The 25,126-nt window shown below is 33.0% G+C and overlaps 1 protein-coding gene across 7 annotated transcripts in view; it reads right to left on the bottom strand.

Annotated features, from left to right (window-relative positions):
• Positions 1-8,492: 8,492 nt before the first annotated feature.
• Positions 8,493-25,126, bottom strand: part of LOC111992363 (inositol hexakisphosphate and diphosphoinositol-pentakisphosphate kinase VIP1) — a 34,396-nt gene continuing 17,762 nt past the window's right edge. For 4 of the 7 annotated variants that reach the window (XM_065765842.1, XM_065765841.1, XM_065765844.1 and 1 more), the window contains 15 exons: positions 25,071-25,113; positions 24,432-24,514; positions 24,098-24,160; positions 23,945-24,019; positions 22,716-22,841; positions 20,017-20,252; positions 18,738-18,782; positions 16,100-16,166; positions 14,265-14,336; positions 12,441-12,691; positions 12,305-12,362; positions 11,292-11,459; positions 10,816-10,890; positions 10,080-10,289; positions 8,493-8,837 (listed from right to left, as the gene is read on the bottom strand). In XM_065765842.1, the coding sequence (XP_065621914.1) occupies positions 8,712-8,837; positions 10,080-10,289; positions 10,816-10,890; positions 11,292-11,459; positions 12,305-12,362; positions 12,441-12,691; positions 14,265-14,336; positions 16,100-16,166; positions 18,738-18,782; positions 20,017-20,252; positions 22,716-22,841; positions 23,945-24,019; positions 24,098-24,160; positions 24,432-24,514; positions 25,071-25,113 (1,698 nt within the window). In that variant the 3' untranslated portion in view covers positions 8,493-8,711. Of the gene's footprint in view, positions 8,838-9,022; positions 9,443-9,727; positions 10,290-10,815; positions 10,891-11,291; positions 11,460-12,304; positions 12,363-12,440; positions 12,692-14,264; positions 14,337-16,099; positions 16,167-18,737; positions 18,783-20,016; positions 20,253-22,715; positions 22,842-23,944; positions 24,020-24,097; positions 24,161-24,431; positions 24,515-25,070; positions 25,114-25,126 lie in introns of those variants that run through there. The other 3 variants (XM_065765845.1, XM_065765847.1, XM_065765846.1) reach the window with 3 other exon arrangements.

Raw genomic sequence — 25,126 nt, 5'->3', positions numbered from 1 at the left:
TTCCTGTACTAATCTGATTGGAGTAAATAACAACTCGGTCACTTAGTTAGTTGCTTAGTTTTTTGGGTTCTAATTAAATCAAAACTTTCACTTTAAACCATTCACTTAATTAACCATTATTTAATGATTAAGATTTTAAGAACTACATAATGATAGAGTCCTACAAGCACTAGAAGACCCTAATCCACGTTCTTTAATCTTCCACCCATTAATACAGGTTAGGTCCAAAACAGTATCAACCACTATATCTGTATGTGACAATCTTATCTAACCATCCCTCGTGCTTGGTCTAAACCTTGCGTACGTAATAGTTTTCTGTCCATTACAAAGATCATCATGTCTGACTATTAAGTAGGATCAAAGATAAATACGTATATTTTAAAGTCTTAAAAGACACCAAAAAAGAAGGGTCCTGTCTTCAAAGAAGAAGTGTCCCCCCCTTGAATGTTCAAACTCTGATACAAGAAAAGTCATGAGAGTCAGTGAGGTGAGGCAAGATTGTCATTTCCTTTTCTTTTCTTTGCTTACTCTTTCTCTCTTTTTCAACTCCTCCTTATCTTACTTCTTCTTCTTAAATACTTGGTTTGATTTCTTTATGTGGTTAGGTAACCCTTTTTTAACACCCACTTGAAATTTGTAAAGCCTTGGCTTTGCAAAAACAGTGTGTACGTTTTTTCCTTCTATAAATATTGCCTAGGGCTATTTGTTACCGGTGTTTAAACAATAATAACATTTTTTATATGTATTTCTATAATACTTAAATACATATTTTCATAATACCGAAAACTGAACAAACGATATTAGAAATTTTCAACCAAATGGGACCTCCCAACTCCTTTTCTTCTTATTTTAAAGACACGTATAAAGTAACATTTCTCATTCATAACTACTGTCTATTAGTGACTAACGGCTGATTGAAAATCTCTTTCCATCTTTTTCATGTGGAATATAGACTCCCATATATTGTTTTCCACAAAGGTTAGGCGGGTGTTCTTAGAAAATGGCAATGGAATTAAGATCGGGTATGCCCCTTTTCTTTCTTTTTATAATTTTTGTACTTTTTTTTTTCAACTTAATTGAGCATAAGGGTTGCCAATTTTTGCACGCATACAGATACATAAAAATGATGGTTTTTTTTTTTTTTTTTTTTGAGCAAGCATTGGCGATGTTTGTGCATGCAATAAGCACTAATTAAATAGTTTCTGTAAGGGCTTAAAACTCTTTAATCAAACGACTAGATAACGTCTTTTGATTAGGGTATACAAACTATTCAATCACCATGCAAATACAGTTTTTTATTTTTATGGGATGCAAATAAAGTATTTAAAATTATGAAAAAAGAAGAAGAAGAAGAAGTAATCTTGAGGAAATAATACTTTTAGTAAAATCAATATACTCCCTTTTTCTGCCGAATAATTTTATTTATTTATTTATTTATAAAAGGTTAGAAAAATCCACCGAATACCTTCTTTTTTCTTTTTTTCTTTTGTGGATAGAATGCACCGAATACCTTTGTACCTTATTATACTTGTACTTTCATAAAATCAATATAAAGGGTTAGTGTTAGGGGCTTAATTAGGGTGCAACTTTTTGTGCATGCAAATCTTTCATGTTTTTCTTTTTAGGCGAATTACACTTTTACATACTAATTAAACTATCATCCTAATTACACGTAGCCCCCTGAATCATCAAAACGCATGATCGACCCCAATTTAAATATATATTACACTTAATTCTCTGCCATTTGTTTAGGTGTTGAGTTGGACGGAATTCATTAAAAAGACTAATTTACCCTATTGTCATATATGTTTTAAAGAGAATGATCAATTGGTTTCTCAATACTAAATTTCATCATACTTAACATTAAAAGAGATGGCAATGAGACATTGAAACAAATTTATAATTAAAAAATTTTACAAGAATTTAACTTTTTTTTAATTACAATATTTTCTTGATTCCTTGCCATATGCCAATTGCTTGCTGTTTTTGTAATAGTTTTACCAAGATTGAGGATCACACATCACGATATTAATAAATTAAATCAAAAACGCTTTCTACACGCAGACACAGGTGACCAAACTAATACCAATATATATAGTTTATCTGAATCCTTAATGAGTTCTGTTGTATGTCTTTTCATTAGATCCAAAAACTTACTCACAGTAAAGATAATAATTAAAATTGGGAGCACATCAACGTAAAACATACAAAGAATCAAAGACATGGTGTTACTTTTAGATAAAGTTAAGTTTTTACATCAACAAAGACTGGACAAATCTTTAAAGGTGATGTCTAAATAATAATAAAAAAATATTTTTATTGGTTGCAAGCTGGTATATATTTAATACAATTTAATTTAATTGGGTGCTGATTTGCAGAATAAAAATACAGTAATAAGCCTAACACTTGCAATAGTTATGAATTTTTTTTTTTTTTAATTGAGNGGTTTAAAACTCTTTAATCAAACGACTAGATAACGTCTTTTGATTAGGGTATACAAACTATTCAATCACCATGCAAATACAGTTTTTTATTTTTATGGGATGCAAATAAAGTATTTAAAATTATGAAAAAAGAAGAAGAAGAAGAAGTAATCTTGAGGAAATAATACTTTTAGTAAAATCAATATACTCCCTTTTTCTGCCGAATAATTTTATTTATTTATTTATTTATAAAAGGTTAGAAAAATCCACCGAATACCTTCTTTTTTCTTTTTTTCTTTTGTGGATAGAATGCACCGAATACCTTTGTACCTTATTATACTTGTACTTTCATAAAATCAATATAAAGGGTTAGTGTTAGGGGCTTAATTAGGGTGCAACTTTTTGTGCATGCAAATCTTTCATGTTTTTCTTTTTAGGCGAATTACACTTTTACATACTAATTAAACTATCATCCTAATTACACGTAGCCCCCTGAATCATCAAAACGCATGATCGACCCCAATTTAAATATATATTACACTTAATTCTCTGCCATTTGTTTAGGTGTTGAGTTGGACGGAATTCATTAAAAAGACTAATTTACCCTATTGTCATATATGTTTTAAAGAGAATGATCAATTGGTTTCTCAATACTAAATTTCATCATACTTAACATTAAAAGAGATGGCAATGAGACATTGAAACAAATTTATAATTAAAAAATTTTACAAGAATTTAACTTTTTTTTAATTACAATATTTTCTTGATTCCTTGCCATATGCCAATTGCTTGCTGTTTTTGTAATAGTTTTACCAAGATTGAGGATCACACATCACGATATTAATAAATTAAATCAAAAACGCTTTCTACACGCAGACACAGGTGACCAAACTAATACCAATATATATAGTTTATCTGAATCCTTAATGAGTTCTGTTGTATGTCTTTTCATTAGATCCAAAAACTTACTCACAGTAAAGATAATAATTAAAATTGGGAGCACATCAACGTAAAACATACAAAGAATCAAAGACATGGTGTTACTTTTAGATAAAGTTAAGTTTTTACATCAACAAAGACTGGACAAATCTTTAAAGGTGATGTCTAAATAATAATAAAAAAATATTTTTATTGGTTGCAAGCTGGTATATATTTAATACAATTTAATTTAATTGGGTGCTGATTTGCAGAATAAAAATACAGTAATAAGCCTAACACTTGCAATAGTTTTGAATTTTTTTTTTTTTAATTGAGAGGTAGAGAAGAAAAAGAACAAATAAATTTTGATTCTCCAAAAAGTTTATACTGTTTTTTCTTTTAAATGAAAAACTTGTAACTTTATTAAGAAGAAAATAGATTTATTACATCACGTGTAATAACTGACTTAATCAACAATGAATTTTTCTCTATCCAAATTACATAATTACCAGAACTATCTATTTCGACATGCTTTACCAAAAAATGTACAGGTTTGTTTATATTGTTTTGTTAAGAAATGATGAATTCAATTGTTTAATTATAATATAATAATTATAGATTTATATTTTTAAAAATTATATATATAGTAATAATAAAAATAAACAGGCTTATAAACTATATATAAATTAAATTTTCTATGTTTATTTTATGGGTACTGAAAGTGAAACATAAATTCACTAAAAACAAAGTAATAAGTATGCACGGTGAAGCAGTATCAGAAACCTCATTTTGTAATAAAACCCCACCAGAAAAGGCTGAAATCACTAAATGCCATTTGTGCTAATACTCCTATCCTAAGTTAATAGCCATCGGTCCCCCACTAAATTGTGGACTAATATACGTGGCTTGCACTAAATCATACATATTTGTTTTACATCACGGGGAAGGAAGCAATAAAAGACAAGGCAACATATAATTGAGGAGGCAAAAAAAAAAAAAAAAAAAGGTCGGTTGATGGGCGAGTAGCCAAGTAGTACTAAGAATCTACAAAATAATTAAAAAATATATGGAAAAAACTATTTACAGACATTTATTTGAAAGTGCATCCATTAAGTATTTTTCAGATTTACTCAGAAAAAAAAAAAAAAAAAAAAAAGGCCCCGCACTTGTCCAAATCCACCCAAATCATGTCTATAAAGTATAAACTACTAAATACCCTCATTATTAATTTTATTTACACAAAAAAATAGGGTTTTTATAACAAAATTAATTTGTTTCTCTATTTTTTTTTTTTTTTTTATTTACAAACAAGCTGAATATCCAAACATTTTCAAGTATTTAACTATAAATTTAGTATAAAAGTGCTTACTGATAGTTAAATTTAGATAAATACCATTTTAGATGTTCAATTTTATGTTAACGCAACTTGATCCGAACTGATTTATAGTTAGATAAACAATAAGTTTAGAAGGGTTTGTGTTTTTCAAATATAAATGAGATGAATTTAGGATGAAATTTCTAATATTTAACAGGCTTGGTATGTAAAATATTTAGAAGGGTTGAGTCTTTTTTTTTTTAAAGCCAATTCATTGCCATACCAAGAATTAATTAATTGGGTAAATTTCATAAACCTACGAGGTTTGTGGTAATACTAACTAAGTTTCAAAACATTTTAAAATCCTCCGATTTTGTTCTGACAACTTTATCCCTAACAGCCAAGCACCGTTACTTTCATTTTCTCTTCTTCCTCTCTCTTTTCTGTCTTGTACCTTTTCCCTTATTCTCCCTCTGTTCTGTGAGTTCTCTTTCTCAAAAATTAATTTTATTTGAGTGGTTATAATCCCTAACAGCCAAACATCGTTACTCTCATAATACCCTTTACAAATAATCCCAAAGTACCAGAAAAATCAACACAATAACAATACCAAAATCTCTGAATCCATAAAAAACAATATCAAAATCTCTAAAAAAAATTTAAAAATAAAAAAACTCTACAAAAAAAATATATATATCTTTCAAAACCAATAGAAACCCAAAAAAACTAGCAAAAATCCAAGCCAAACAACACACAAATACCTTTGTAAATTCCTAATGAAATCTCCTAAAAATCCCAACAAAAATCCTAGCCAAACAACACATAAAACCAACACAATCCTAACTATCTTCATAAGAGAAACCAGAAAAGACACATCATATCACAAGATCGGCCATGCCGCGATCCACAACGCCGCCGCGAGAGTCTGTTGAAGGCGAGATCTAGATCGAAGCACCACCACCTCCATTGCGTAGGTTTCGATCTGAGAGAGAGAGAGAGAGAGAGAGAGGGACGAGAGTCCGTTGACAGCATTGATTGCGGTGGGAATCAGGAAGATCCTTGCATGGTAGTGTTGCCGACCAAGCCATGAGTTTCACCGGGGCTAAGGTTCAGTTAGAGAGAGTTTTGAGAAAGAGAACAGAGAACTCAGACAACAGAGAGAGAATAAGGGTAAAGGAACTAGACAAAAAAGAGAGAGGAAAATGAGAAAATGAAATTAACGGCGATTGGCTATCAGGGACAAAGTTGTCTTTTTAGTACCAAATTGGTAGATTTTAGAATATTTTGGACTTAGGCATTGTCACAAACCTCAGGTAGATTTGTGAAATTTACCCTAATTAATTATAGACATACTTTTGCTTCTACATTAGTATTCTAGAAATACCATATACGGTAGAAATTGATAAATTTCCCTAATACATAGGAATTGATATCGCTTTAATACCGACTAGTGAGTCTAATGACTATTTTGCGGTGATTCTTGACAAGTATTAAAAAAAATGCTATGTATACTGCACACTTTTTGTGGGATTTGAAAGATGTAATTGGTAAGCAACTTTATATCTAATTTTGAATAATAACAAATTTTTATAATATGGACAACTACACCCATTTTAAAATAATTACGTAAAAAAAAAAAAAAACAATAAAAATATTAGATCTTGGTGCAATTGCTAGTGTCCTTAGCCTAAGGGAATATTGTGGATTTGAATTTGAGAATTAGCTTCTTCCGAAAATTGGGAATAAGAATAACTGCCAACCATCTTTTCAAATTCTATAGTAATGGAATTTTGTGCACTTATAATCTTATCATACTACTTTGGATCCTCATATGATTGGATGGTCTCTCATTATACTCAAAAAATTAATTCTTCGACCTTTCTTCACAAGTAAAAAAAAAATGACCGTGTTCACTCATTTAAATAATTCATCAAAATTGTTAATAGCATTAACATTGAGTTTTCATTATTTAATAAATCATAGATAAAAATAAAATAAAAAAACACCTGATTTGCAAAAAATTTAACAATATCTAAAATTATTTGTTCGAGGAAAAGGTAAAGCAAATAATTTTGTCTCACTTCTATAACTAGTACCCACTATAAAAAATTTAACCTTTCTCCTAGCCACTAATATGTAAACTACTCCAACAGATATTTTTTTTTCTCATCTTAGTATAGGCTTACTATCATTTTGCCATAGAATTCCACTAGTACCAACACATATGCCGACACCAATGACCAAACATTGTATATAAGGTTCTAAAACCAAAATTATTTAATTTTGGGTGCGCATAATTGTTAACTCAAGCTTACCTCTATGTGGGTGACAAGTGCCAAGACAAGGTCTAGGGAATGGCCAACAAAGCCAGATTAACTGATTCCAAAAAGAACAAAAAGGTTAAAAGAAGATGGATATAAAGAAAGAAAAGGCTCTAATAGTGAGATCCTAGAAATAACAAATCAACCTTCCCCACCCACCTTCATTTGTCAGGAGTAAAGCATTCTCACTACATTAAGGTGACCAACATCTCTCTTTTTCATGGAAATTCTGGAACGATATAAAAATAAAAGGTGGAGATACAATAGATAGTGACTTGCGTCCTTAATCCTTAAAGAATTGAGTTAAAGAAATTGAAGCAAGACAGCAACAGCAATGCAAATTTGAAAATTATGGCATATTTGAAAATTAGGCCACTGATATTTCACACTTAAAAAGTGGTTTTTAGGTAAGTTTCAAGTGTCCTTGTGGTGCACCTGAACTAGCCATTGCAACCTACGATCGAATGTTGAAAGAAAACTCGCCTTCAATATTGTGCTGGAGAGTTTGATGGGCAAGAAACATGAACATGAAGATGAGTTTTGGATAGGGAACATTTAAACAGAGTTGCCGCCTTTTGTTACATTGTTTAATAAGAAATGAACTACATAACTTATCATGTTACAGCTTTTAATATGCATCTTTGACAAATCAAGACAGAATTTAATTTCTTGAGTTTGATTCCCCTCTTTCGATTCTCCAGATCCTCCATGTTTGACGATAGAGATGTGGCAACACACATTAAAATTAAAAAGGAACAAAAAATAGTAATTTAATTGATATGACCCACAGCTTTAATTTTTAATATAAATTATAAAGTACCACAAATTTTGAGAATCAAAGAATTAAATTTCGATATGGAATGACTTAGTTTTTCTTCATTCATTCCAAAAAAAAAAAGAATTATTTTGTTGATTGGTTAAAGAGACACTAGGGTACCTAAAAGAAACAACTGAACATAAAGAAATAATAAAGAATGAACAAAGTTCAAAATTGAGCAAGGATAAATAACTTGTGCTTTCCCTAAAGATTTTGGTAAACTTCCACTCACTATTTAACAAGAATAAAACCTATACAAAATTCTGAAATAATGTTGTTGGCAGTTCAATTTGGTGGGGTTTTTTTTTTTTTGGAAAGATTAATAAGGGATTTAAACATTAGATGTCTTTCTTGAAAAGACCAAGAGATGCCAACTAATTGAGCTACAAACTTATAACGCTTTTGGCTTTATTTTGATTATTTTGACTATTTGTTTACCTCGTAAAGTTTTCAAATATTATTTTAAATACATATACAATCAAATAAAGCCTACCATCCCATGTCTCAAACCCCACTTGCTTTGAAATTGAAAGAATTCATTTCATGAAAAAGATATAGTTCTTCGCACATCTAAAGATTTACACCTGTACCATATCAATTAAAATCTCATCTAACCATATAAGATATAATAATCAATATTAAATAGTTTGATAACATAGTCATTGTTCATCCACGAAATATTTAAAATATTCGCTATAAAATGGACCGTCTCCAATTCAGAACCAAATAAATAGGATATTTAATGATAAGTCCCTTTTTATGTCAAGTATGAGGCTGAAAAATCAATTAAGGCGAAATCGACCTTTGCACCAATCAAAACAATTTGATAAATCTACAACAGCCTGGAAGATGACTTTCTCCTGGAATCTAAACAGATATTAATTTGAAGCCTAGGTATTGCAGCCCTCACCTGTAAATTAGAACATGATTCTATCTTCCAATAACATAGATGATAGCCCGTGGTATATTGGCCGATTGACCCAAATGGCTAGGATTGAGTCCCCGGGCCCAACTGATAAGTTGGTTTGGGGATAAGAATTGAGCTGTGAAGAAAAGAAGATAAAATATATAAAAAAAAAAATGCATAGATGATGACAATGACATGACCCATTGATAAATAGATAACGAGGAGGAGGAAAGGTATAGGAATGATGGGGATGTTTATGAAGAATTGGGCCAAAACCAGGCTTTGCATCTAATTAGGAAAAAAAAAAAAAAAAAAAGTCTCTAGGAGTAAATTCTATCTTTTTTCTCTATTAATTGAACGAGAGTAGGCTACACAAAGGAGGGTAGCCTTCCCCCTTTCCCAAAACCTTTGAGCTCACATTGAAGAGCTACCACTTGCCTACATAGACAAGTAATAACGCATACCTAAATCAGAAACTAGGAAACATGACGAAGAAGTTCCGTGTATGATATGCAAGATTCTTGAGCCTCGCTGTTGAACTATTCATATCTGAGACAAAGCTTGGCTTCTGAACAATGCCATTTCATCACCAGGGGTGATGCATGCAAGCGAACACTTCAGCTGGCAACTTGTGTTTATGCGCTTATTTTCATTTCTTTAATCCCTCTTTTTCGCAGTTTACTTCCTTTGGAATTGACTCAGCCTTCTCAAAGCAGATATAGAAAAGTTTCCAAGGCATCACTATACAAGGCCACATAATGTTTAAAATGGAGATGCCACATACATCATCATGCGAGTAAGTAGAAGACGTAAGTAGAAGACTTGCGCTTATCAAAAATAAAGTCGGATTAACCCAAATTAAAAATGAAAATGAAAATAAAAATAAGGAGGGAAAATTGTGTTAGGAGAAGTGACTTAACTATTCAATAGGTCAGTTTTTTCTTTTAGTTATTATCAAGTGCATTGATTGAGTCTTTAATTTCAAGGAGCACTGGAAATCTCATTAACCAACCCAAACAAACAATCTAAGACTTAGTTGAGCAAGGCATTCATTAATGAAAACTGTTATTCACAATAATGGAAAAAAGGGGAAAAATACAATGAAAGATGTAGGAAAAGTCCGTCAGTTTCAGCCAAATGGTTTCTTCCAACAACATTCTTTTGTTGTTGAAAATTGTAAGCCTCCCAAAAATTTCTCTGAAGGAGCTCAAAACTCACTCTAGCCGATCAACCAACCAAAGTTCCGCAGATATCAAAGATGCATGATATGAAACAATCAAAGAATGTGTAGAAAGGGGGGTAAGCAGGAAAATAAAAGTAGGAATTCTCGTTACTTTCCACCAGAATTTGCATGCTTATGGAAAGGCCAAAGATTTACCAGGCGCTCAAGCACACTCTTTGTGAAATAGCCAGAGAATCCTGCAGGGGTTGATGGCGGAGGGAAATCTTCTGCTGGCATGGCAAAAGGATGAATCATTTCTTCCATTTTGTCTAATGTGAGGTATGATCCTACTTCTTGCAGCCTTTCTGGACCCATAATTGGTAGTGTGTGCTCCTGGTGCAACGAAGCAGCCTCGCTGTCATTTTTCTGCCAATCAAAAGAGAAACAGCTCCGCTTGTTAAACATGCAAAGATCACATATAACTAATTACTGGCCTTGATGTCTTAATAAAACCCATCTTGAGGATTTTTGATATCCCTGGTATCAAACAATATTTTGAAATGAGGCCAATCAGGTATATAAAAAAAATTCCATTAATACAGGAAGAAGAAACTCAAACCATCAGTTGAGTGGATGTGTCAGGGAGGTTGGTATATTAATCCAACCTTAAACAAGCTTTTTGCTGATAAAACACTAATATGATTGTCTGGATAGCATATTCAAAGAAAAACCACTTTAATTCTTCTAAGAGAATATTTCCCAGAGTTCAAACCCCCTCTCTCTCTCTCTCTCTCTCTCTCTCTCTCTCTCTCTCTCCACAGGAAGAAAGGAACACAATCAATAGAGGACAACATTTTCAACCCTGCTCGGGATGGACATGTCCACTATTAAGTATTAACTATTTTTAGATATTCCTTTCATAACAACTTTACCATAATTGAACATGCATTACCTCCAAAGGGGATAGATCTGCACCACGGCTAAAGGTCATCTCTATGCGGAACCTTTTTGGGTCCTCTAACTTAACCTGCAATTGCAATTTCAAGAAACATTTCTCAGTCATACACCATCAATAATCTAAGAATTCTTGACAAGGAGAAATAAAACATAACAATCTAATAATTATAAATTGCACATCTTGTCATTCTAAAGTATTTCATTTGCAGTTTATATTGCCCTTTAGGTTTAGTATAGTCTTAAGTTGGGTCATCACTTGCTCTTATAACATGACCACTTTCATGAACCGATGGACAAGAAGGATTGCCTGACTAGTCCAGATCAAAACGTGGAACACCAGTTTATCAGTCAAACATCTAGTCCATGCAGGATCTATTTACACAGGCTCTAAGTAAATGACTTTTTAGCAAAGAAAGGGTTATATTAACCAAATAGAAATGACCATTCTAGCAAACACACTAAATTACCTACCGCTGTGTTCTCAAACATCCTCAGCACAATATAACTCATGTAGTCAAGCTCCTTTGTTTTATGTAGACGCTCCAAACCATTATGGCAAACGAGGCTATCCTCCCCTAGAAGAGATTCATCCAGGTTACAGTAACGGAGAACATTCATGACGGAATGAATATGAGATTCCTGTCATCAAAAAGAGTAAACGGCAAACACTTGATATCAGCTGATGAGAAAGTTAAACTGCACATCAGCACACGCCTGCACAACACACTTATACAATCCGATTTGGGGAATGACACATTCAGCTTATTATTAATAAATTTGCCAGTTACTCCACATGAAAGAAAGGACATTAAGCTTACAATAAAACCATAAAAGGAAAGAACCTGAAGAAAAATATTTTAGGGAATCCACTAAAGGAAAGTCATTCTAAGCTAAATACTTTAAGTTCCATGTTTTTATTGATAATTAAAAGGGTCATATTTTAAAAGAAAGAAAAGTCCTTGAAGAAAAATAACTATTCATGTCAATGTACTGATGCAAGTCAAATGAATGAAGGCCACGACCAAAGATATTAGAACAGTCAAATAATGAAATTTCATATAACTATAAAAATTTTATTTCAAATTTAGCAGCAAATTTTAGCTACAACTCTCCCCCAAAAGTAAATGGGTTGTGGGCCCATAACCCACAGGTTCCACAATTGGACGCATGGTAGGCCCATAAACCATAGGTCCCAGGATTAGAACACCTAGCTTTGATGCCATGATAAATTACCTATTGTCCTAAAAGCTTAACCTAGTGAATTTAATCATTTAATTAAGATTCTAATAACAAATAAAATCTTATTCGAAATCTCTTCAATCCTTACCTAAATCAAAGTATTCAGTCCAAAAATAGATATAAAGAATTTAAACAGTAGTTGTTTGAATCATAATTTGTAAAAATTATGGGGAGAGAGAGAGAGAGAGAGAGAGAGAGAGAGCTTCTTTAGTGCAAGTTATTGTAATAGAGAGAAATGTACTCACTGATGTGAAGTAAAGGCGTGTCCGCACATGGCGTTCAGGTGACTTGACATTGGCATACCTGAGAAAATAAGGAAATAACTTGACATAATTAGTTAGAGCTTAGAGAACATGTGACAAAAAACAGTAATAAATTTACTTTGGATCCAAACGATATTTGGTCTCCTTATCATCATCATCATCTTGATCCATTGATATATCGCTTGTGCTAGTTCTTCTCATGTCATCATTCTTAATGTAGAGCTTTGATTGATATTCAGTATCTTCCTTTTCAACTTTTTTGGATGTAGAATCTTGGTCTCGATTACTCTTTAATTCAGCAACACTGATGGCTTCTTCACGAGTATTCCTCAGATCAATCAAAATTTTACCCAACAAACGGCGAGCAATCTGAATTGCCAAAATGTAAAGTTAAGCTGCAGCCAGTGGGGGTACAGAAAATGTAATATATGGGATACAGATATAACTGTACAACAAGCAATATTGATTTCACATGGAGAACCCAAGACGCATGCAAAGGAAAAGGACCATAAGTTAATGTGGAGGTCCAAACTTCGTATAATATTAGTGCCTATGCCTCTTTTATTTTTTGTTGATAATATTAGATGGTCCATTGAAGCATAAACGTGACAATCAGATGCTGTTCACAAAGACTTCGAAGAGTGAGAGGTCAAAACTATAAATTTTCAAGTAATAATGGCAAAGATCTTGAGCTAGCTATTATAGAAGTACTTTAGAGTGTCCTAACAAATGTTTTCTTGTGTAAGAGAAAATCTATGAATGATATTGTGATGCCCCAGATCTGATTTGGATATTGTTTAAGAGTGTAAATTGTGTGGGTGTGTGATGAGTCCAACATTGGGCATATATTAGGTAGATCTGAGCTTTATTAACAACTACAAGAAGCTTCAATTGTAACTAGTTTTTTTGAGGTGTAACACAAATGTGACTAGCATTTTCCCTTGGATCATTACAGATATGTTATTGGGTCAATAAAGCCCAAAAAATATCGGGGATTCAAGTTCCACCTTTAACCCCATTACATTTGTTGGCTGTTTCCTGTTATATTAGAACAACAAATTGTTCAAAGGTGTAAACATGAACCCATCTGCTGCACAAAAAAAAAATAATAATAAAAAGAAAATCTTTTTATTGGTACAAAAATTTAGACTACTTCCTTCTTTTAATCCTTCTTTCATATTTGTTTCCTCTAAAATCTCATCTCAAGTCAGACAATGTATGCAGCAAAGGACAGCATATCTGAACTTTTTGCTGCATTCAGAGCAGTTGCTGAGACTAGGCCTATATGTGAGATCTGACATATTGGATACACAAAAACACCCTGATATAGCATTGTAAATTGTCAAGCATATACATTTTTCATTTAAAAATTTTCAAGTACCGATATATACAGTATCCTAGGCAAGGGTTGTGTTTCATAAACCGGACTGGGCCCACAGGTTCAACAGAGAGCCAGGACCTATAAGGCTATACAAGTCCAGTCCTAGCTTTATTATAAAAATAAAAATAAAATTTTAAAAAAAAGTCCAGCCCTAGCTTAAAACTGAAAATTCATGAAAATATATTAAAACCAGAAAAACTGGCAGATCAACCATTATAACTGGGAACTGGAACGAGTTTTGACCAGTGAAAATAAATAACAAAGAAAAAAGAATTACACCAAAGGGGTTGGGAGGATGAAATGCACCAAGCAACAAGCCCAACATTGAACAAAATATACTAAGGCTCACACAAGTGTTAGCACACACATTCAATGCTACTTGTTTAAGCATGGTATTTATAGAGGAAAAAATATAACATCCTTCTTTATTTTTCCAATGTGGTACTCCCAACAACTGTATTTACAAAGCATGAAGAACAGCACTATATTTTTCAACGTGGGACTTCCAAAAGGTCCTTCTCACAACCAAACTAATCCCGCATCGAACAAAAATGATGTTACCTTTGAGCCAATCTTCAGCTTCTGCTCTGGATTAATTCCATACTCATTTGGGATCACACCATCTGCAAGGAGCTGCAATGAAAATATACAGAGCACTTTCAGTTGATCTTAACCAATATTCGATACACATAAGAGAAAAAGTTGATAGATGGACTTATAAAAATAAAATAAAACAAATGGATAGATGCAAGTTCATGAATTCTCTCTGCCATCTATTCTTTCAACTACTGAAGTTCAAAATTTATACTTTGGGACTGCTAGTTTTTTGTTGGAAATAAGGGAGCAATTTCTTTTGAAGGCCGTAATGCAGAGTCCTAAGAAGCAGAAATTCTAGGATTGAAAAGAAAAGGCTGTATGACTTAATTAACTCAAAATAATGAATTTGAGTGGGGCATTTATAAATTTTTTCCAATATATTATTGAACTTAGTATATTTTTTAAGATATTAACTTGCAAGATTTTTTTTTTTTTTTTTTTTTTTATGGGGCCGATTCCTTTTTTTTTTCTTTTTTAGAGGGGGCCAAACTGTTTGTGGTTGGGAGGATAAAAAAGATTTGTGTTTGGTATGGAGGATGGAAAAGTAGAAAGATGCAAAATAAACATAAATTTTCTTTGCTTGATTGAGAAGAAAAATGAGAGGATGGAACAAGTTGTTTGTCTAAATTTACTATTATAGCCCCATAAGATAAGAAGTAAATTTTCTATTATAAATATAGAATTTTTTTTTTTTTTTTTTTTAAGTTTCACTTTTAAAAAAGAAAACATTTGGGCCTTTATTCAGTTCAACTTACCCATTCTTGACTTTTCATTCTTTCCCCTTTCTCTCTCATGAAATTCTGTTTCACAAATTCTAATCTCTTCTTCTCTTCTTTTATTTCTTCCCTCCCTCCCCTTTTCTCTCTTCACAGCTCACTTTCACACCCATGGAACAAACTAATTGATTGCATGTCAACTAAAAGCTCAGCCTTCTAATGTCAGATGCTCATGGAAACCTCCATTATTTTAGTTGTCAACACCTGCTTATGTTTAAACTCTCAGCCAAGACTATCACCAAGCAAATTATGTGATTTTTTTTATTTACTCTCTCTCTTCATAATTTAGAATGTATTTTATTTATTTATTTTTCATCAATTTAAGCACTTTGCATTTAATTTTGGTGTTATTTGATGCTGCTTTGAAGAAGGATTGATGGCTTTTGGTACTGTTATGTGTTCCAAAAACTAGCCCGTTTGGTAAAAGAGTTTGAGCAATATTGTTTGTAATTTTTTGAAATATGTGTGGGTGAAAAAGTGTATGGAAATGTGTGTAATGTTATTTAAAAACTGAAAATGAGTTGCTTTCTCTACAATGTCACAAATGGAAGAAGCAATCAGTCTCTGATTCAGCAGTTAATTGATATTGACTTGGACTGGTACAGAGTCAATACAGAGTAAAATTTGTAATTTTATCTATAGGCCTAATTTGGCTTCATTTTCCTCCCAATTTGGAGGAAATGAGATTTGTGAGCCCAGGTGGAAAATCAACCACCCCATTTTCCTCCCCCTCCAACTGTTCATCCGGATATAAGACTGACTAAAGAATTCTGCTACATGAGAAGAAATTAAATTTCTAAATCATAATAAAGTAAATTTTAGAACACAAAGACGGACATCTTGCTGGACACACTGAATCACATATCAATAAAGTATACAGTTCTTATGTGGTGACTTTAGTCATATCAAAATAACATACAAACTGCAGTGATGTTATGAACATTTGCTATTATATCAATATTAAAATGAAAATCATTTCCCTTCTAAAGATGTATGCATGTAAAAATTGAATTTGTCAAGTACCTGAGCTACTTTGAAGAGTTCATCCAACCCTTCTAGATTAAGATGTGCATTGTGCAAGAGATCATACCTGTCAGGCAGCAAGTCAAACATAACATATATTATCATAGCTAGAACACAAGTATACAACTGACATAAGAACATAAACTTCTCTGTTAGTGAAATGCCAAACTGTGAATTAAGATTAAATGATCAACTTGAATTTCAATTACATTTATTAAAGATTGTGATGCAATATAACATAGATGAACTTAATGGGAACAGAAGACCTTTGTTGAGAATGAAAAAAATCACAGAAAACTCTCTCCAGATTCTACCAATTAACATTTGGCCCTTGCATGCTCACTGAAAATTATAAGTTCTTTGTACTCTGTACATATGGTATGGATGCAGGTAAGTGTGTAACATGCATATATCTCTCATCATGTCATGATGTGTCCCCAAACACTTGACCAACCCAGACCAGTGTCACCTATATATATATATATATATAGTTGAGTGCAAGTTACACCGAGTGTAACTTTAAGCAATGTTACATCATTCAATATTTTTTAATTAGATGCAAATTTTGACAAATTTACTATTGGATTACATTATCTTCGTATATTCTCTATGCTTGCAAAATTTCAAGATAATCAGAAATCAATAACCATATCATCAATTAATTGTTTAAATTCAAGTTTTTGTAATTTAAAATAATGCAAAAAATATGAGATTATGGATCAAATGGTAAATAATATCTGATTGTCATAAAAATTGGCATGCATGTTAAGAATATATAAACCATGTAATCCAACGGTGAGATTTTCAAAATATGAATTCAATAGCAAGTTCTTAGGTGGTATAATATTGTTTATCGCATCAGGTGCAACTTAAACCCAACCCTATATATATATATATATATATATATATATATGTATATATAGGTGATTAAAGAATGTTACTGAAAATAAAAAAGATCAATCTTACATGGAGTGACCACTCAAAGCAGCCATCCAATCATACATGGTGCATACTACAAACAGTTTTAACTCCAAAGGCAAACGTTCAATCCCTTCAAATAGTCCACGTGATGCATAATGAAATCTCACCCCCCAACCCCCAAAGCTAGCATTACAATGTCTGCCAAAACCTCCCTTTCCAACAAGCCAGCATATTCAACACCCTCTTAGGCATAACGCAATAGAGTCTGAACAAGCAAAACACGAACAACCAAAGATTGTGTGCAAAATCTGTAGACTCCTTACCGTCACTCATATGTCATTCCCCTAATCTAAAATTTTAATTCACTGTTAAATCATACAATTATAGTGCTCTTTCCTTGTAGAAACATGCAAAACAAGATTCCTTGAAACAATATTTTAGAATAAGTAGCTCATGTATCTTAACCTTAGGTAAGTAGTCTTTTTTATTTTTGATAAGTAACTAAACTTTATTAATTAAAATGTTCTGATGACTAGCTCGTGTATCTAAACCTAGAGGTAAGTAATCTTTTTTTATTTTTGATAAGTAACTAAACTTTATTAATTAAAATGTTTTGATGACAACCAAAGTCACCAAACCAACCTTGCCATGAAGCTAACATATCCAGAACTCCATGCAGCATAACCCATTGAGCTCCAAACAGACCAAATACTATAGTCCATATCTCTATCACTCAACACTCTAACATTCCATGAACTGATTTTAAGATTTATTAATGCAAAATCATTGACCTCACCCTACTAGCACTTCTTGGCTTAGCTGAGCTAAATTCATAATTCAGAGAACTAAACAAAAAAATTCAGCTCCCTGCTACCCTTCATCTCAATCATAGACAGTTTTTTTCAGCACCATCACTGATCACCCTCTGCCTCCTCTTTACATTTGTAGCCTTGGTTTTATAACTCTGCTGCAAAGGCCTCCAGGTGCCCAAAAATTTCCGAAAACCTTTAGTTTCCTTGTTACCTAGTCCAATGCATGAGTGGTCTCCCCTGTATCACATCCCTTGGCTTCCCCCACTAAGCTCATCTTCCTCCACAGGAATGGACAGAGCCAGAGGTTCCACCAACAACCTCACCATCCTGCCAACAAAGCAACTCCACATCACATCACATTAAATCCCCCTCTGACCACGATTCTATTTCTGAGTCACCCAAACCATCATCCCCTTCCCACTCATCCAACCCACTACATAGAGCTGAAATATCCCCTACCATTAATTCTTTACCTTTTGATGCCACTTTCTCTGTAATCTCCTCACTGAACGTACGTAATCTTTTACATTCCATGTTTTATACAACCCTTCACCCATTTATACAAGTACTTCTAGTAACTGAAAATTTTCCCTTGGAAAAACCCAAGATAAGGAGTGAACTCATCAAACCACCAATTACCAGTAAGTCATCACTGGAAGGTCAAGAAACAAGATGCTAAACCAAGAAACAAATATATCATATAGAAAATAACATTTCAACTGAATACATTCTCCCTTCATCCATAATGATAGTCATCTTTAATAAAAATAGTGAGAAGCATTTAATGCCTTGACAAATCCAGTTTGTGTCTTTCCAAAAATCACTCTTGAACTATTGGTGCCATGCACTTTTCATTTGGACACATTCAAAGGGAGGCATAATGAGGGAAAGCAAATATGACTTACTTGCATGAGTCATAAACATCAGGAATTTGTGTTATATCATACCGCCTGCAAGGGAATCCACAATATCAGTCCATCATAATGAACAATTAGAACACTGATCTCAGCAATCATTTCTCTTTCAACCAAATATAAAATAGTCCAACATATCTCATTAAAGTGTTAGAGCATTCAAATCAGCTTGTGTAGAAATTTCTATCTATTTTAGCATAAGAACCTACTTTTTCTATTTTACACAACCACTTTTCAAAAACACCCACATCAGATTATCTATTATACGTTGTATTTTATTTAAATATTCATTTTTCAATCTTTTTTAATTATTAATTTCATCCCTTTTCCCGTTATTTCTCTCTTTCCTAGTTTCTTTCTCTCAAACCTCTCTGTCTCCTCTCAGCTCTCTCTCATCCCAAACCCCATCACTCAAAGCAAACCACTCCACATCTCTCACTCTTTCCCTCTCACAAATTCCCTCCACTGCTGCAACCACCAGCAAGAGCAGCAAAGACCAGAAGAAATCTCTCTCTCTCTCTCTCTGTGTGTTGGAGCTCATCAACGGCACCGAGTTCAGACATTCTGCCACTGTTGGGCTGCCATGATGCCAACCAGGTTTGGGTTTGGGTTACGGGTTTTCTGTTGATGGTTTTATTTTGGGTTTTCCAATTCATTGGATTTAGGTTAATTTTGGTTTTGATATTTCTGGTAATGATTTCCGAGTTTGGGTTTGGGTTGATTTTGGTTTGGGTTTGATTTTGCTGGTAATGATTTTGGGCTTGATTTCCAATTTCCGAGTTGGTATTTTTTGGCTGGGTCAGGTGTTGGCTGAGGCCAGGTCAGGTGGTGGTTTTGCGGTTGGGTAGGGGTGGCTGTCTGCTACAAAGGGGGAAGACGAAGGAGAAGCAGGTCTGGTACGAAGAGAGAGAAGAAAAGAATAAAAAATATAAATTTGCATGTAAACAATGACCATGGATATTCCATGGTTATTGTAGTAAAAATGAGAATTTACACAATTTTCGCTTAACTAATGAGGGTTTGTTTTGGGGGTTGGATGTGCAAAATTGACCCCTTTCAATTTTACATTGACCAATGCAAATGCTCTTAGTCATATTTTTTAGATTTTGAATTGTCAAAAATTTAAACGCAGCTCTTCCAAGAAATTAAAAAATTTAAAATATTCACAGAATTCATACCACATAGCAAAAAGAAAATAGTGCAAGCAATCACTTGTAGAATTTAAACTCCAAATACAATTACAATAAGTCAGTAATGTCAGATTACTTACTCTTTACGTTCATTGTACAAGTCTGTTTCAAGCTTTCTCCAACGGGCGTGCATCAAGAGGAATCCCTCGCTACCACAGGGTAACCCAGCAGCAATGCGATCAACATCAATGTTGGTTTTACCAAGTGCCCTTGCTTGGTCATAAGGTGAAGGTGGAATCACTTCATTTTCCTCTGTACGTTTTTCATCACTGGCAAGTAGTCTTACTTGTTCAGTGACCTTCTTAGTCAATTGCACCTATTTGCAAGATATATAATCAAAATATAAGTACATAATGAATAAAGGCTGTAAAATCATTTTCCTTGCAAATGCAAAATTATCACTTGTTGCAAGTTGACAAGAGTTAATAAACTGCACCATAAGCATAAGGGGAAATTGATGCAGCCACCCTCTATCCTTAGGCCAGCCAACCAACCTCCCCTCTACCATTAGGACTGACAACCAGCCACCCTCTACAAGCCAAACAGCCAGCCACCCTTTCTGACCTCTTAGGGCAGCCAGCAGGCCGCTTATTTTGACTTCTCATATCTGCCATGTATCCTCTTTAATTACAGCTTTGACCTATGTAACTATTAGCTACTTTATTTCCTAATAGTTAAAGATTACAAACAGGCTTGCTATGTAAGAGTACAATAAGTTTTTGATGTGAAATTTAGTTTCAGACCTGGACTGAAACTTGTTTCTCCAGTTTCTCTGTAATTCCAGCTTTAATTCTTAATTTTAATGCAATTCTAGTTCAAGTTCTCAATCAATTGATCTTGATTCTCATTAGAAAAAGATAAGATTAGTACATTTTGCATAATGTAACTGCATGACTTCTAAAATACAAGCAGAAGACACATTGTTTCTCAAATAGGAATCAACCCGTAAATCTTCCAGCATCCTAGAAAAAGTATTCCATCCTAAGTCACCAATTCCATTTTGTTCTGGCTAGAATGGTCAAACAATTCTGTTCTGATTAATTAACCGGTAGGTACAAATCACCTGTACACCACCTTGGCCTAAATTCTGGTCCATTGCACCAATATCAGTCCATTTTGCTAATTTCGGCTGCTATGGTGATTCCAGCCGATATGTGAACAAAATGTTCTTTTATATATATATATACACACACACACACACAACAAAACCTTCTTAGAATATGAAAATTGAATTTGAATATTTAATTTGAAATTTGAATTTTGGTCCAATTATGCTAAGTTATTGATTCATCCTAAATTAATGGGCTCCTTGTTATGTAATGACCTCCTTGTATTTAATGGTGATGTTAAGAATCTGTATTATGTTGTTTTGAATTGATACTTTGATATGATCTAACTACATAAGATGAAGAATTAGGTGTATTTATTTACCAGCACTGATAATATATAAAAACCTCTAATAGAAATATTATAACATATAATGCTAAAAAATAAAAATTCAAAATAGTTATACATTTTACACTTTGTATGAAATTTGTAAGCTCAAATTTTAAGTTATTTCTATTTCATAAGGTTTTTATTAAGTGGATTTAAAAACAGTTAATGAAGAACAAGATAATAATCTAGTCATAGAATGTTTAAACATAACATTTTAAACTCTCATACTTTATAAAAATACATCACTTTGATAGTTATGATCAAATAAAGTATATGGTTCAATCAACATATATCTAAAACCTTAAGAATAATGTTTTTATGATAATTCTCTCAATAAAATTTTCATTACTTATCAAAAAAAAAGCTTGTATGATAAATCAATAGTCCAAATCATTTTATTCAAGATTAAGCAATTAATTTTAACAATTCATATATTTGTTAGCCCCAAAAAATAAAAAACAAACAAACAAATGTGCCTAGGCATGCTTTGTGCTTCTTCAAAAAGTGCCAAAAAGCATGCCAAAGTGCTTAAACCTTAGGGCTTTGAGCTTTGATCTATAAGTGTGCTTTAACAACATTGATATATATATATATATATATAATTAGCAACAACTACGAAATAATATGCCAAAATACACCGGTACCGAAATAAATAGTTAAAATAGACAAATCCAAATGGTTGCTAGAATGGAATTGACAACTTTGATTTCGTTATTACAAGGTGGATATAGATATTTCATCATTTCTAGCAATGCAATATCAAATGAAACATGGATTAAAAATACGCAACAAACAAGCAAACTGATGGTGCAACTTGAAATAATGCAATAATGGAAAAACAAGCTTAATTAAACAAAATAAATAATGAACATAAAAGAAAGGTAAAAGCAAAAAAAATTAAATTAAAAATAAAAATAAAATTCACCATTAGAGCCTTATTGTCAGTGGAGATTATTCCACATACACTCATCCCTGACATAAGTGGGCCCCACATGTGGAGTCCATAGAGGACCCATTAATCATGTTAGAGTGTGAACTGTTATGGTCCGTTTGGATTGAGGGGAGGGAGGGAGAGTAGAGTAGATTTGGCTCAAAATTAGCCTATTTTTAGCTAACTCTACTCTACTCCCCTCCACTCCCCCTCCTTCTCCCCTCAATTCAAACAGGCCCTTACAAAGTACTAAATAATTTCAACTCGGTCAGATAAAGGTGCTTGCAATGAAATCTTTTTATTTCATTCATCTTGGAAAATACTTATAGCCTGAAAAAAAAAAAAAAAAAAAAAAAAAAAAAAAAAAAAAAGGGGGACTTCAGCATTAATTCACTTAGACCGTGTGATTACCAATTTTGGAAGAAGTTCAGATGCATTAGAAGGAAGTCCGGCTCCATCAACCATCCAGGGAAGTTCGGATGATCCATTGTTTTGGACTGTCTTTGCAACAGAAGTTATTATATCATGCAACATACCCTGAAAAGAATTAAATGTGAAAAATGGGGGAAGAAATCACTTATAGGTTCAGAACATAGTATAACAATGGTTAAAGCTTTGAAGATGCCAAAATCCAGAAGCATGGCTTTGCAAAACCAAGTTTGTTCAGCCTGACCCCAACAATAGAAAATAATCACTGTTAGGATCAGTGGCTTAATGAAGTGAGCTTGAGGCTACCTTCTTTCATTAGGGAACCAAAGAAGGTAGCCTTAAGCTCATTAATGGAATTCTCTAACCCTTCAAAATGGAGTAAAATAAGTGTTTATATAAATAGTAACCACTGAACCAATGCTGCTTCTCAAATGCATGGCAAATTTCATAATCTACAACTTGTGGTAAATAGATTTTTTTTTGGATAGGTAATGAGAGTAGTTTTATTGACAAAAATAATACTCCCTCTGTCCCAAATTGTTTGGCCTGTATTCCATTTTGGGATGTCCCAAAATTATGTCCTGTTTGAAAAGTCAAACACCATTAATTTATTAACATTCCCTTTATGCCCTTAATTTATTTGTAGGAGCATTTTTTTAATTAAAAAAAAATTAAAAACCTAAATTTTGAAATCCACTATTCATGCCATCTTTATTCAAATTAAATAATTTTTTGATAAATTTATTTAAGGGTAATTTAGGAAATTTCTAACTTTTTTTTAAGAGATAAGGTAGTTAATGATGTCTCCCTAAATAATTGGGATTTTCTAAGTAGGCCAAACAATTTGAGACGGAGGGAGTATTAAAAAAAACGAGTTCACAATGATGAACACAAAGGAACAAAAAAGGGCAAAAGGCAAAGAGATCAAGAGGCTATTCTAAGAGAAACAAGGAACTCTATGCTGGAAGAACAGTCTGAGGAAAGAGATGTGTATGATCATAACAAGCCTATTTAACCTTGTAGAGACCAGCTATCCAGGTAATAAAGATTATAGAAGCCCATTTAAAGCTCTCTTATTAATCTAATTATCTTTAAATACTAAATGAAACCAGTAGATGCAGAAGAGACCATCCTTTCCCACAGAAATAATGATGACAATAATATGATATGCAAAAAGTCATGTGTAACTTAGGTATAGAAGCAAAACAAACCTTCGCTTCTTCCATCTCAATACTGGCATTATCTAGTCCATCCAACATAGAGGAGTCCTTGCTGACAAGTGAAACCTGAATAGGTGACAAAGTCAGTCATTAAACCTAAACCTCCACAAGCAGTCAAACTCTCTCTAGGAAAAGGCTACAGACCAGGATTGGTGTCAACTCCCCTTCTAGGTCAAGAAGGCCTTTGGCAAATGCAGCTGCAGACATCTGCCAATGAATTCCAACTTCCAAGTAAATAATGTAAATTATAAATGATGCCAAAGTCAAAAGTAGTGATCATAAACACTGGAAAATTAGGCCGAGAATCATGGGAGGACAGGAAAACACTAAAGTAAGAAGACAATAATACAAGCATAGATTTACTATTGATAAATTACCAATTCTTCCAAAAGTTTAAACTGTTAAGAAATGGTGAATTTAATCATTTAATCATAGTTCTAACAATTATATAGCCATATGAGCAACAAAATGACTATACCTGCACACGACCCTCATCAGAGCTGTAAATTTTAAGATCATGACGATATGTACTATGGAGGCGAAGTAGGCCAGTCCCTTCACCTGCACTAGTATAAAACTTCATCAAGATACGCTCACAAGGACAATAGTACAAAGTTTCTCAACTAAACAAAGACGTGTATTCATTGAGACAGAATAATACCCAAAGTTTATGAAAGTGGCACTAGAAAATATGTAGTGACAGGATTGATTGGAGTGGATCATGTCATGGTCACCAACCATGGACAACAAATCAAAGATGATACACACCCATGAGAAGTTACAATGAGCTACATCATCATAATTAAGTCATACTCATTGGGAACTAACATGACTGGCTGCAGGGATGAATAGCAAACTCAAACAATTGGAGGAGATCTCATGAATCCAAATCATCTAAAAGTTCTCCAAAATCCATGGTCTAGTTTTAACTTATAGGTTATAAGGGCTCCTGCACCACCCTTGAAGGAACAGAATTGGTATGCGAAAAGGTATTAAAAAAACAGTTGAAATGAATCAACTGCCTCTTCATACATCAATGCAGTTTGAATTAGCTAACGCAAAGTTGAGAAGAATAAGAACAGTTTAAATTAAAATGAGAAAGATCCATGACTATAACCTGGATACATATTATTTCGGAAATATCTACCCAGTTCTTCAGCCTGCAAAGAAGTG

This window comes from Quercus suber, unplaced genomic scaffold (assembly GCF_002906115.3).
Source record: "Quercus suber isolate HL8 unplaced genomic scaffold, Cork oak 2.0 scaffold_658, whole genome shotgun sequence".
In the NCBI taxonomy this organism is placed as follows: domain Eukaryota; kingdom Viridiplantae; phylum Streptophyta; class Magnoliopsida; order Fagales; family Fagaceae; genus Quercus; species Quercus suber.
This window is presented reverse-complemented; position numbering and strand designations above follow the sequence as displayed.